This window comes from Glandiceps talaboti, chromosome 8, assembly GCF_964340395.1.
Source record: "Glandiceps talaboti chromosome 8, keGlaTala1.1, whole genome shotgun sequence".
Lineage (NCBI taxonomy): Eukaryota > Metazoa > Hemichordata > Enteropneusta > Spengelidae > Glandiceps > Glandiceps talaboti.
Window position 1 is genome coordinate 5,660,825 of NC_135556.1, and position 14,451 is coordinate 5,675,275.

The window sequence follows — 14,451 nt, forward strand, 5'->3', positions numbered from 1 at the left end:
CAACTACTTCCGGGTCAGTCGGTGTGCACATATGTGATGAAGTAAACAGGAATTCGTTCGTGAATTGCATCTTAACATCGTAAAACACTTCAAACTCGTAAACATCTTTCCAGAACCTCAATCAGTTCTCGCGAAATGGCTTCCGATGTACATTTTGATGAACGTAGTGGACATGTCCCGTGCAAGACACCATGGGGACAGTGGTACCAAACAATGGAGGAAGTTTACGTAGAAGTGGAATTGGAGGAAGGAACCAGGGCAAAAGAGATCGCCGTAGAATTCAAGACTAAGCAAATAAGTGTAGTTGTCAGGGGACAGCAATTGATAAAGGCACGGAAAATAATTTACTTACTTGTAATTCTATTATTTTTAGGCCTTGTTTATTGCTTATCGCACTACCTGCAAATGAAACGGTCTTTGAATATTAACCACAGTCACTTGTGAGCTAATATTCAAAATAATGAACGTTATTACTGTAATAGGTATTTACAAATATTCCAAAAATAACTTGACAGTGTTATATCTGTGATGGCATTTTTTTAATTATTCATAAATACCCAAGAACGTCATTACAGTATTTTGTATTGTGACCATCCTTGAATAGAATATAATATTAGCTCACAAGTCACTGTGTTTGAAACGGTTGCTTTGTTCACAATCCCTCTATCACGGACTAACTCATGATGTTGAACAATATAGGCACTTTAATCAATCTGCACAAATATATATTTACAAATAAATTATAACTTTGTACTGCACCAAAATACTTGAATAAATCTTTGAAAGCTTTGAGTCTCACACTTTGTTTACGTACATGACTTAACAGAATAAGTATTTTGGTGCAGTACAAAGTTTTAATTTATTTGTAACTATTCACATGCACAGATGAGTCTTCATCATAAAATATATATATATATTTTTAGTAAAGATTACTGTTCATTAAATAATTGAAAATACAGATTGATTCAAATGCCTGTGCTGGTATTGACTCACCAAGGGGTAAATAATTGTATATCTGTGTAGCAGCACACATATTATGATATACAATAAATCCCATCACATTGATTTTAGGGTCTGCACTTAAAAATCAGTACAGACTTTGTACCTGGTGGTCAAGTGTGTGTGTGTGTCTGTCTGTCTGTCTGTCTGTCTGTCTGTCTGTCTGTCTGTCTGTCTGTCTGTCTGTCTGTGATGATCAGTGGCCAGCAGTGAATACTGAATGATATTCTGTCCAGTAAAGAGTTTCGGCACATCTTTAAATATAGATTTTTTAAATTCACCATGTAGGTACCCATAGATTCTAGAGTCCAGTCCACGATCTATGAGATACTGCAATTACCATGGTAACAATATATACTAGTATATAGGAGATGATGTGATAATTCATATACATTGTACATGTGAAGTATCAAGACAACCTAGATATCAATCTACCTCGGTAGATGGGGACTCGCCTTTGGGAAAAGTGGTGGTGGACGTGTGTGTGTGTGTGTGGGGGGGGTGTACTGGGTAGCATCCCCCTGCCAGAATCATTAATAATATTATAAGTTTGTCAAGGTAAAAAATATCCACAAATGGTATATCACTATGTGACAATGAAGGGGTGGGTAATGGCAGCATTCATAGAGGGCAAAAACAAAAGAATATGAGAAGTGGCCAATGGGGGTGCTGTTATATCTCCAGAGATGCAGATATCTCAAGCAAGCAGTTGTGGTTTGGAGGATACAGTTGCACTTTCAATCAACCTAATGATCTTAATGAAAGAAGCTGTGTTTTTGCTAAGGTTTGGGAACCCTGGTGGTGAAAACAGATGAAACTGGCACAGTTTCCCATACATTGAACTATAACTTTGATAGAAAACTCCAGTAAAATGACTAGGGAATCCAGGTAGATTTACCTACTTTCCAACCTTACCAAAAGCACTAGCAAGACTTAAATTTTCGTACAAGACTTGATCAGTACATTGTATGCGTTATAAGGTAAATAATCTGTTCTGGTGGGGTTTTTTTATATTTCAGGGTGAACTAAAAGAAAAAGTTGTTGCAGATGAGTGTATATGGAGTCTAGGTATGCAAATTTTATGATAATATTATCAGAGTGAAATTCATCCAGCATGTAACAAATTGTGTATGTATCTTGACAATACATGTGATTTAAAGGCACAGTCCTAGCTGATTTAGTTGATGTCCTTTAAGTTGTAAGAATTAAAAATTCACCACCCCGATCATTACGCAAGTTCTCTAAAAATAAGAGAAATAAACTTTATTCAAATTTGTCATAAACCAAATGCTGTACCAGTGATAAATACATCCTGGTACCATATCATGTATATGAACACAGAAATGTCAGTGTGAGCAGAGGACCTCCACAAGAAGGTCACAGCACTTTTTTGTTATTATTTAGCAAATTTTGCTAAGTTGCTCAGTATAGACACACAAGGGTTTCTACCTCATAGGTCAAATGGTAGCACATTTCTACACAGATTTGGTAGAAGCAATAGACAAACTGACAGATAGGGGTACTGATGACATCAGATGGACACAATAGACAGACTGATAGATAGAGGCACTGGTGACATCAGGTAGAAACAATAGACAGACTGATAGATAGGGGTACTGACGACATCAGGTAGAAACAATAGACAGACTGACAGATAGGGGTACTGATGACATCAGATGGACACAATAGACAGACTGATAGATAGGGGTACTGGTGATATCAAGTAGAAACAATAGACAGACTGGTAGATAGGGGTACTGATGATATCAGGTAGAAACAATAGACAGACTGACAGATAGGGGTACTGATGACATCAGATGGACACAATAGACAGACTGATAGATAGAGGCACTGATGACATCAGGTAGAAACAATAGACAGACTGATAGATAGGGGTACTGGTGATATCAGGTAGAAACAATAGACAGACTGGTAGATAGGGGTACTGATGATATCAGGTAGAAACAATAGACAGGTCTCGACTGATAGATAGGGGTACTGATGATATCAGGTAGAAATTATAGACAGACTGATAGATAGAGGTACTGATGACATCAGATGGACACAATAGACAGACTGATAGATAGAGGCACTGATGACATCAGGTAGAAATAATAGACAGACTGATAGATAGGGGTACTGACGACATCAGGTAGAAATAATAGACAGACTGATAGATAGAGGCACTGATGACATCAGGTAGAAACAATAGACAGACTGATAGATAGAGGCACTGATGACATCAGGTAGAAATAATAGACAGACTGATAGATAGAGGCACTGATGACATCAGGTAGAAATAATAGACAGACTGATAGATAGAGGCACTGATGACATCAGGTAGAAACAATAGACAGACTGATAGATAGGGGTACTGATGACATCAGGTAGAAACAATAGACAGACTGATAGATAGGGGCACTGGTGACATCAGGTAGAAACAATAGACAGACTGATAGATAGGGGTACTGACGACATCAGGTAGAAACAATAGACAGACTGATAGATAGGGGTACTGATGATATCAGGTAGAAACAATAGACAGACTGATAGATAGAGGCACTGGTGATATCAGGTAGACACAATAGACAGACTGATAGATAGAGGCACTGGTGACATCAGGTAGAAACAATAGACAGACTGATAGATAGGGGTACTGGTGATATCAGGTAGACACAATAGACAGACTGATGGATAGGGGTACTGATGACATCAGGTAGAAACAATAGACAGACTGATAGATAGGGGTACTGATGACATCAGGTAGAAATTATAGACAGACTGATAGATAGGGGTACTGATGACATCAGGTAGAAATAGACAGACTGATAGATAGAGGTACTGGTGACATCAGCATAAGTAATTGACACCTTAATTGTTTGTATATAGTTAATTGGTATTCAACTGTTACAGAGTGAAAGTTGTATTTACAAGTATTGATGAAATATAGGTTGCATTAAAGACAAAGAATTACATCTTGTTTTCAAGATGAACAAGGACACGACTCAGACAGATAATTGTAGTGCCGGTAATTTTCATTGAAAAGCATGTATTATTGCTATACTCTCGTCTGGCATTCAAAGAAATTAATTTTGATTTTCTACGAAATCAGCTGTTGTTTGGATAAGTATCTCATTGTAGCAAGGACACAATTTGTTGCCATAGTAATGATGACATACATGTACATGTACATGATTATGTTATATCCATCAAGCAGATTAAAATGATTTAATCTGAATTTTCTATGAAATCAGCTGTTACTTTGATTAATAATCAGACACTATCCCATTGACGCAAGGTCACAATTTGTTGTCTTGGCAATGATTATATACATGTACATGATTGAGTTATCAGTTTCCCCTGTAACACTTTTAGACAACTGTCTTCTGTTAAATAATGACAATACTGCAGTTTTAACTTAGTGATCCATATACCCAACCTTGTATGTAGTAACTGCCATAAATAGCAGATTGAATAAAACAATTTTTTTTTAAATCACATCGTTGCACCACTTTATACAAACTGTCCTGACCACAAACAATTCTTCTTCTTTTTCTTTGGCCTAATCATACCATTTAATTGGCATAGCTCAGAGGGGCTATAGGAATAACCCATGCCCACAACTGCATACATCCATCCTTCCATGGCCAGCCATATCTCTGACACACAGAACTGTATTTTAACCAAACCTGGCACAAATGTCAAACACTATAGGAGGCATATGCATGTCACTTTAATAATTTGGTAGCTTTGACCTTTTTGGCAAAATGGCAGCTATATTTTTGATAAAAAAAACACATTTTGCCTCATACCTCCAAAAGTTGTATACATTCAGACACCATTCAAGTATCTACCCCCACATTATCAAAAGTTGTATACATTCAGACACCATTCAAGTATCTACTCTCACATTATCAAAAGTTGTATACATTCAGACACCATTCAAGTGTCTACCCCCACATTATCAAAAGTTGTATACATTCAGACACCATTCAAGTATCTACTCCTACATTATCAAAAGTTGTATGCATTCAGACACCATTCAAGTGTCTACCCCCACATTATCAAAAGTTGTATACATTCAGACACCATTCAAGTGTCTACCCCTACATTATCAAAAGTTGTATACATTCAGACACCATTCAAGTATCTACCCCCACATTATCAAAAGTTGTATACATTCAGACACCATTCAAGTATCTACTCTCACATTATCAAAAGTTGTATACATTCAGACACCATTCAAGTATCTACTCTCACATTATCAAAAGCTGTTTACATTCAGACACCATTCAAGTATCTACTCTCACATTATCAAAAGTTGTATACATTCAGACACCATTCAAGTGTCTACCCCTACATTATCAAAAGTTGTATACATTCAGACGCCATTCAAATGTCTACCCCAACATTGTCAAAAGTTGTATACATTCAGACACCATTCAAGTGTCTACCCCTACATTATCAAAAGTTGTATACATTCAGACGCCATTCAAATGTCTACCCCAACATTGTCAAAAGTTGTATACATTCATACACCATTCAAGTGTCTACCCCCACATTATCAAAAGTTGTATACATTCAGACACCATTCAAGAGTGTCTACCCCTACATTATCAAAAGTTGTATACATTCAGACACCATTCAAGTGTCTACCCCCACATTATCAAAAGTTGTATACATTCAGACACCATTCAAGTATCTACTCTCACATTATCAAAAGTAGTATACATTCAGACACCATTCAAGTGTCTACCCCCACATTATCAAAAGTTGTATACATTCAGACACCATTCAAGTGTCTACCCCTACATTATCAAAAGTTGTTTACATTCAGACGCCATTCAAGTGTCTACCCCCACATTATCAAAAGTTGTATACATTCAGGCACCATTCAAGTGTCTACCCCTACATTATCAAAAGTTGTATACATTCAGACGCCATTCAAGTGTCTACCCCTACATTATCAAAAGTTGTATACATTCAGACACCATTCAAGTATCTACCCCCACATTATCAAAAGTTGTATACATTCAGACACCATTCAAGTGTCTACCCCTACATTATCAAAAGTTGTATACATTCAGACGCCATTCAAATGTCTACCCCAACATTGTCAAAAGTTGTATACATTCAGACACCATTCAAGTGTCTACCCCCACATTATCAAAAGTTGTATACATTCAGACACCATTCAAGTATCTACCCCCACATTATCAAAAGTTGTATACATTCAGGCACCATTCAAGTGTCTACCCCCACATTATCAAAAGTTGTATACATTCAGACGCCATTCAAGTGTCTACCCCCACATTATCAAAAGTTGTATACATTCAGACACCATTCAAGTATCTACCCCCACATTATCAAAAGTTGTATACATTCAGACACCATTCAAGTATCTACTCTCACATTATCAAAAGTTGTATACATTCAGACACCATTCAAGTGTCTACCCCCACATTATCAAAAGTTGTATACATTCAGGCACCATTCAAGTATCTACCCCCACATTATCAAAAGTTGTATGCATTCAGACACCATTCAAGTGTCTACCCCCACATTATCAAAAGTTGTATACATTCAGACACCATTCAAGTATCTACCCCCACATTATCAAAAGTTGTATACATTCAGGCACCATTCAAGTGTCTACCCCCACATTATCAAAAGTTGTATACATTCAGACGCCATTCAAGTGTCTACCCCCACATTATCAAAAGTTGTATACATTCAGACACCATTCAAGTATCTACCCCCACATTATCAAAAGTTGTATACATTCAGACACCATTCAAGTATCTACTCTCACATTATCAAAAGTTGTATACATTCAGACACCATTCAAGTGTCTACCCCCACATTATCAAAAGTTGTATACATTCAGGCACCATTCAAGTATCTACCCCCACATTATCAAAAGTTGTATGCATTCAGACACCATTCAAGTGTCTACCCCCACATTATCAAAAGTTGTATACATTCAGACACCATTCAAGTATCTACTCTCACATTATCAAAAGTAGTATACATTCAGACACCATTCAAGTGTCTACCCCCACATTATCAAAAGTTGTATACATTCAGACACCATTCAAGTGTCTACCCCCACATTATCAAAAGTTGTATACATTCAGGCACCATTCAAGTATCTACCCCCACATTATCAAAAGTTGTATGCATTCAGACACCATTCAAGTGTCTACCCCTACATTATCAAAAGTTGTATACATTCAGACACCATTCAAGTATCTACCCCTACATTATCAAAAGTTGTATACATTCAGACGCCATTCAAGTGTCTACCCCTACATTATCAAAAGTTGTATACATTCAGACACCATTCAAGTATCTACCCCCACATTATCAAAAGTTGTATACATTCAGACACCATTCAAGTGTCTACCCCTACATTATCAAAAGTTGTATACATTCAGACGCCATTCAAATGTCTACCCCAACATTGTCAAAAGTTGTATACATTCAGACACCATTCAAGTGTCTACCCCCACATTATCAAAAGTTGTATACATTCAGACACCATTCAAGTATCTACCCCCACATTATCAAAAGTTGTATACATTCAGGCACCATTCAAGTGTCTACCCCCACATTATCAAAAGTTGTATACATTCAGACGCCATTCAAGTGTCTACCCCCACATTATCAAAAGTTGTATACATTCAGACACCATTCAAGAGTGTCTACCCCTACATTATCAAAAGTTGTATACATTCAGACACCATTCAAGTATCTACTCTCACATTATCAAAAGTTGTATACATTCAGACACCATTCAAGTGTCTACCCCTACATTATCAAAAGTTGTATACATTCAGACACCATTCAAGTGTCTACCCCAACATTGTCAAAAGTTGTATACATTCAGGCACCATTCAAGTGTCTACCCCCACATTATCAAAAGTTGTATACATTCAGGCACCATTCAAGTGTCTACCCCTACATTATCAAAAGTTGTATACATTCAGACACCATTCAAGTATCTACTCTCACATTATCAAAAGTTGTATACATTCAGACACCATTCAAGTGTCTACCCCCACATTATCAAAAGTTGTATACATTCAGACACCATTCAAGTATCTACTCTCACATTATCAAAAGGTGTATACATTCAGACGCCATACAAGTGTCTACCCCTACATTATCAAAAGCTGTTTACATTCAGACACCATTCAAGTATCTACTCTCACATTATCAAAAGTTGTATACATTCAGACACCATTCAAGTGTCTACCCCCACATTATCAAAAGTTGTATACATTCAGACACCATTCAAGTGTCTACCCCTACATTATCAAAAGTTGTATACATTCAGACGCCATTCAAGTGTCTACCCCCACATTATCAAAAGTTGTATACATTCAGACACCATTCAAGTGTCTACCCCCACATTATCAAAAGGTGTATACATTCAGACACCATTCAAGTGTCTACCCCTACATTATCAAAAGTTGTATACATTCAGACACCATTCAAGTATCTACCCCCACATTATCAAAAGTTGTATACATTCAGACACCATTCAAGTGTCTACCCCTACATTATCAAAAGTTGTATACATTCAGACACCATTCAAGTGTCTACCCTCACATTATCAAAAGTTGTATACATTCAGACACCATTCAAGTATCTACTCTCACATTATCAAAAGTTGTATACATTCAGACACCATTCAAGTGTCTACCCCTACATTATCAAAAGTTGTTTACATTCAGACACCATTCAAGTATCTACCCTCACATTATCAAAAGTTGTATACATTCAGACACCATTCAAGTATCTACTCTCACATTATCAAAAGTTGTATACATTCAGACACCATTCAAGTGTCTACCCCCACATTATCAAAAGTTGTTTACATTCAGACACCATTCAAGTGTCTACCCCTACATTATCAAAAGTTGTATACATTCAGACACCATTCAAGTATCTACCCTCACATTATCAAAAGTTGTATACATTCAGACACCATTCAAGTATCTACCCTCACATTATCAAAAGTTGTATACATTCAGACACCATTCAAGTATCTACTCTCACATTATCAAAAGTTGTATACATTCAGACACCATTCAAGTGTCTACCCCTACATTATCAAAAGTTGTATACATTCAGACGCCATTCAAATGTCTACCCCCACATTATCAAAAGTTGTATACATTCAGACACCATTCAAGTATCTACTCTCACATTATCAAAAGTTGTATACATTCAGACACCATTCAAGTATCTACCCTCACATTATCAAAAGTAATCTTCTAATAAGACCTTGACCAATATTTTCAATTCTAAGGGGTACCCACACATCATAAGATATAAGGTGAATATTTAGACAGACTTCTGACCTTGAACTTCATCTTCAAGTTCAAATTTAATTTTGGAAGTTTTTTTAATGGGGTCACGATTAAAATGTCTAAATAAATATTATATGGGATAACGTTTCTGAAAACACTATAATCAACGACTGCAGCTTTCATATTCAAGGTCATTAAACAATTTACTCCACACTTTTAAATAGTTTTGTACTACATTCTAACTAGTATGAATGCAATTAAAAGTGTGTACATCCAAACTTATAGAAATAAGCTTTCTGTTTATGTCTGACCTCTGACCTTGACTAATCAGTTGTAGGCTTAAATCATAATTTGCTTAATAAAACTGTATATATATTTTTTATTGAGACATCATTTAGGTGCATGTCAACATTCATATTCTCAAAGATTGTCTAATCAGACTGACCTTTAGATACAAATGTATTATTCTCCAATATTTTTCTTTGTTCAGCCAAGGAAAATCCGAGTTACCTAAGGGGTCTTTCTCTCTACAAGTCACTAGACAAGTAGTGACAACCCCTTAGGTCACAAGTATTTTCTGGCTGAATGAAGAAAAGTAATGAAGAATAACAGAATTATACCAGCACCAGTAATATCAAAGAAAAATCAGGGAAAGTAATGGCAATTTTGAACATTTTGACTCATATTTCGAACACAGCAGAACCAGTGACATAGATGTGTGTTTGTCGTGACGTAGAACAACCAGAGTATATATTCCATATTTTTGTTCAACTTTGCTCGTACATGGTATAATGGTCTTATTAACATCACTTTATGTTATGAGCAGACATTGCTAGTATGAATAATGTTATGAACTTGCTATTAATATGAATTAATAGTACAATACATGTAGTGTTAGGGTCTATCTCTTCAAATGCAGAAGACTTGTTAACTGAAATATATTGCTAATAGATTTTTTATTAAATCTTTGTCTTCTTTTTGGTGTTTCTTCAGAGGATCGAAAGTTCCTACGAATTGTTTTGACAAAACCCCGAGGTAGTCAAAGCTGTTGGCCATCACTCCTTGTTAATGAGTTTGAAACAGACCCTTACACATTTGATCTGATGGAAAAGAAACTAACCTTGGAAAGGTTTCAGAAAGAGGTAGGTTTGTTTGTTATTAAGGAGCACTTGACTCAGTCACTATGACATCTCAAGCACTGTAATGACAACCATTGTTGTAATGATAAAAATAGCTTCCGCTATGCTTCAAATTTGTATAACTGCACATGTGATATACATGATTTACCCTTTCGTGTTCATTTTAGCCACACTACAACCATTCTGTTTATCTACCAGTTTATCTCTAATACCAAGGTATTCTGTATTGTTAACAGTTCACTCCTCTCTCCTAATCTGCTCATTTTAATAATATGTTTGACATCACTAAGATTGGCTGTCTCTCTCACAGTAATGTATTAGAAATGACAATTAAGAGTCAGAAGGAAACTATGTTTGATAAATGGTCACGACAATTTTCACCAAGAGACAACTGCTTGTGGTGTTGCAATCTTACCATCAGTGACATTGTGAATTTTTTTTCCAAGGCTGCAATAGAGGACATCAAAAATTTGACAGACTCTAGTCTTTGTTATGAAGTCTGTCTTGGTATATACTGTCATCTCAATCACAATGTGTCATCATTGATTTGCCTAAATAACTCCAAAATAACTAACATGAACATGCATGCATTCACGCATGCACTCATGCACACACACACACACACACACACACACACACACACACACACACACACACACACACACACACACACACACACACACACACACACACACAGAGACACACACACACACACACACACACACACACACACACACACACACACAGTCACACAAACACACACATATGCACACATATGCACACACACAGTTTTGTTTCTTCAACCAGTTTCCAGCATTTTTAGGGTGAAACAATTAGACACTAATAATAAATAGGGTCACCAATAAATGGTGGTGGTGGTGGTGGTGGTGGTGGTGGCGGTGGCGGCGGCGGCGGCGGCGGCGGTGGCGGTGGTGGTGGTGGTGGTTGTGATAGAAAAACAATCATTTCTAGCTAAGAAAACCTGTCTGAGGTTTTGGTACCCGCAGTTAGAATTTAACAACCTTAGGCACATCATAAAAATAACAGTCAACAATTAAATTTCTTGATCAACACCACAATTTCTGCTCCTCACATATAACACATGCATTACTATGATCATGTACATGTATGAGAATAAGTCAACTTCCTTGTTCTATGTATACTCTCTATTTCTTAGGTACCACCAATTCTAACTTTAATTCTATGTGATTTCTATCATTTAGAACCCAGGATTTGATTTCAGTGGAGCTGAGATCACTGGAAATTACCACGGCGGGGGTCCAGATTTACCATCACAGCACTGAATTATATGATTTATACTATTCCATTCAAAGGTGATCATTTGACTTTGTACTTTGCACAAATCAAACTTGGTGATAGTCACATTCATTTGGGCATCGTATAAAATCGTGATTTTATTTCCCTGAGATAAAAATCATAATACATGTACTTTGGTCAGTTGACATTGTAAGCTCTGAAAAGACTTCGTACCTAAGTACTTTTGGTTATGCGTACATGTATCAAGCAGTATAATGATTTCTTGTATGCATTGAACATGTAACAGGCAAATTATGAAATTAATACCAAATTAATATTCTTTTCTCCATGGTGCATTAAATGTGAATGATTGATAAATTCATTTGCGTTTAACTTCATTCTCAAATGTAAGCACATCCCAAACATTTCATCTTTTTGTCTGTTCCATTGTAATTTTGTAAAACAAAATGACGGTATAAAGTTCAAACTACCATAACATTACAAATTGTGTGAGTATATCTGTGTACAGGATTGCTGCTTTTGCCGACAAATTTCACAATGGAGCCATTGCGCTTGACACAGACAATAGTAATGTATAGATGAGCAACTACATGAAGTCTCTGATGACCTTGACTTTCAAAGGTCAAGGTCAGTGCCATCTTCCGACTACATTTGTATCTCTTGCATAACATAGAAGTGTAGTATTAGTGTCTGGAACTGCATCCCCTTAATTTCACCTTGACTTTGACCAAAAGTACTTGCATCTAGTTGGCCTAATCACTGAATCTTGCCTTTACTTTAGGTTTGTGTGTGTGTGTGTGTGTGTGTGTGTGGGGGGGGGGGACTGTTGAGGGTATTTCTTGGAGGGGAGAGAACAGGTTTGTTGTTGTTTGTTTGATGGTGTCTTTTCGTCATTGTAAACCACAAATCTCTTTATAACAACTACAGTATACGTCACCAAGAGGTTTTATTAGCACAGCTGAACTGAGGTTCAGTAGTGCTATAGGTATCGCCCAGCGCTTGTCTGTGTGTGTGTGTGTGTGTGTGTGTGTGTGCGTGTGAGTGTGTGCGTGTGAGTGTGTGCGTGTGTCACTGAGAAATATTAAGCATACAATGATTCCATGAGTGATATGCAAATTAGGTGTAAGAATGTTCATTTTTGGTCAAAAACTTATATCTCAAAAAGTACTTGGTCAATGAGTCTGAAACTTTGTGAGATGTTTCTGAAAGTGTTATTCTGCAGATTTTCTTCAAAACATTTGACAAATTGGCCCTAGCAACCATGACCACGCCCTTAGCAACAAACAAATGGCAGTATATTTTGGTCAAATAACAACATCATCTGGTAGGCAGGTGAGTAAACATTCAAAAAATGTATGCAAATACACTAGCAACCATGACCACGCCCATAGCAACAGCCAAACGGTCGTGTATTTCACAAAGATAACAACAGGAATAGAAAAACAAATGAATAAACATTCTAAAAATGTATGCAAATGTGCCTAGCAACAAGACCACGCCCATAGCAACAGCCAAATGATCACATATATTGCGAAGATAACAATGGGGATTAATAGACAATTGAATAAACATTCAAAAAATGTATGTAAATATGCCTAGCAACAAGACCACACCCATAGCAACAGCCAAAGGATCATGTATATTGCTAAGATAATATCAGGAATTCATACACAAGTGAACAAAAACATTCACAAATGTATGTAAATATATCTAACAACATGACCACGCCCATAGCAACAGCCAAATGATAGCATATATCGTAAAGATAGTCATTCAGCAAATGAACACTTATTGTTAGCATGGACTAGCATATGGATAAACATTTTAAAAACTGTACAGTTGTGCTACAACGCCATTGGCGGTATTTTTTTTCATTGCATCAGTAGAAAAATATGGTTTATGAAAGTCTAAGGGATCATTTTTGTCTCTTTTTATGAACCTGAGCTCTTACATTATGTACCCTGAATGAATCAGATCCACAATGAGGGAGTTTTTCACAACTTTTGGGGCAATGACACAAAATTGGGTCAAAACACTACCTTGTATTTAAACATGCCATGGCACTGAAAAACAACAAACGACAAAATGATGATAAGAAATGAAGAGTTATTTTTAGGTGAAATTTTGTGACGCAGGAATAATCATTATAAGAATTCCAACTGTGTTAAAAGGTACAGCACAGCAAGTGATTGGTGCATTCATGTCCTGCTAAGTGGTTCTATCATCTCCGTCACTCATACGAGTACTTATTTACCAATTCTGTATGTTGACAAATCTTAGTTGACATCAGACCCCAAACAGCCGAGTGATCTTGTATCTTTCACTGATATATATACGTTATCAAGTCAGTGTATAGCAGAGCTCTATGAAATTGGATGCTATGAATTGAACACCCAGTGTTCTTTAAATGTGAAAGGGCAACAGGTTAAGTAAATGCTTGCGTACGACATTATCTACAGAATACTTGGTACAAATTACAATGTATAGGAACTGAGATGATCAGTAGTATTATAGACATGGTGAAGTGTGTGTGTGTGTGTGTGTGTGTGTGTGTGTGTAAACAAAAATAAAAAACTCCCTGACTGATTTGTATCGGTATCAGTTGTGGGGATATTAACTAGGGTATGTATTAAATGTTAATTTTTTCACATGAAATGACTACAACATACATATGTGATTTTTGGTAAAAAAGTTAAACTAAAAAACAACTGGGCAGA

At 36.5% G+C, this 14,451-nt stretch overlaps 1 protein-coding gene across 1 annotated transcript; it reads left to right on the forward strand.

Annotated features, from left to right (window-relative positions):
* Nucleotides 1–23: 23 nt before the first annotated feature.
* On the forward strand, nt 24–12,132 carry LOC144438963 (nudC domain-containing protein 2-like). Its single transcript, XM_078128193.1, has 4 exons — nt 24–330; nt 2,019–2,067; nt 10,311–10,459; nt 11,680–12,132. Exons 1-4 carry the CDS (start codon nt 136–138, stop codon nt 11,758–11,760), a joined length of 474 nt encoding a protein of 157 aa, XP_077984319.1. The 5' UTR covers nt 24–135; the 3' UTR covers nt 11,761–12,132.
* The last annotated feature ends 2,319 nt before the right edge of the window (nt 12,133–14,451 follow it).

Bases quoted from the DNA above. Each gene is read 5' to 3' on its own strand.
- LOC144438963 (XM_078128193.1), top strand. From the start codon at position 136: ATGGCTTCCGATGTACATTTTGATGAACGTAGTGGACATGTCCCGTGC. The intron at 2,068-10,310 runs GTATGCAAATTT...GTGTTTCTTCAG, and splicing joins TGAGTGTATATGGAGTCTAG to AGGATCGAAAGTTCCTACGA. The intron at 10,460-11,679 runs GTAGGTTTGTTT...TCTATCATTTAG, and splicing joins TGGAAAGGTTTCAGAAAGAG to AACCCAGGATTTGATTTCAG.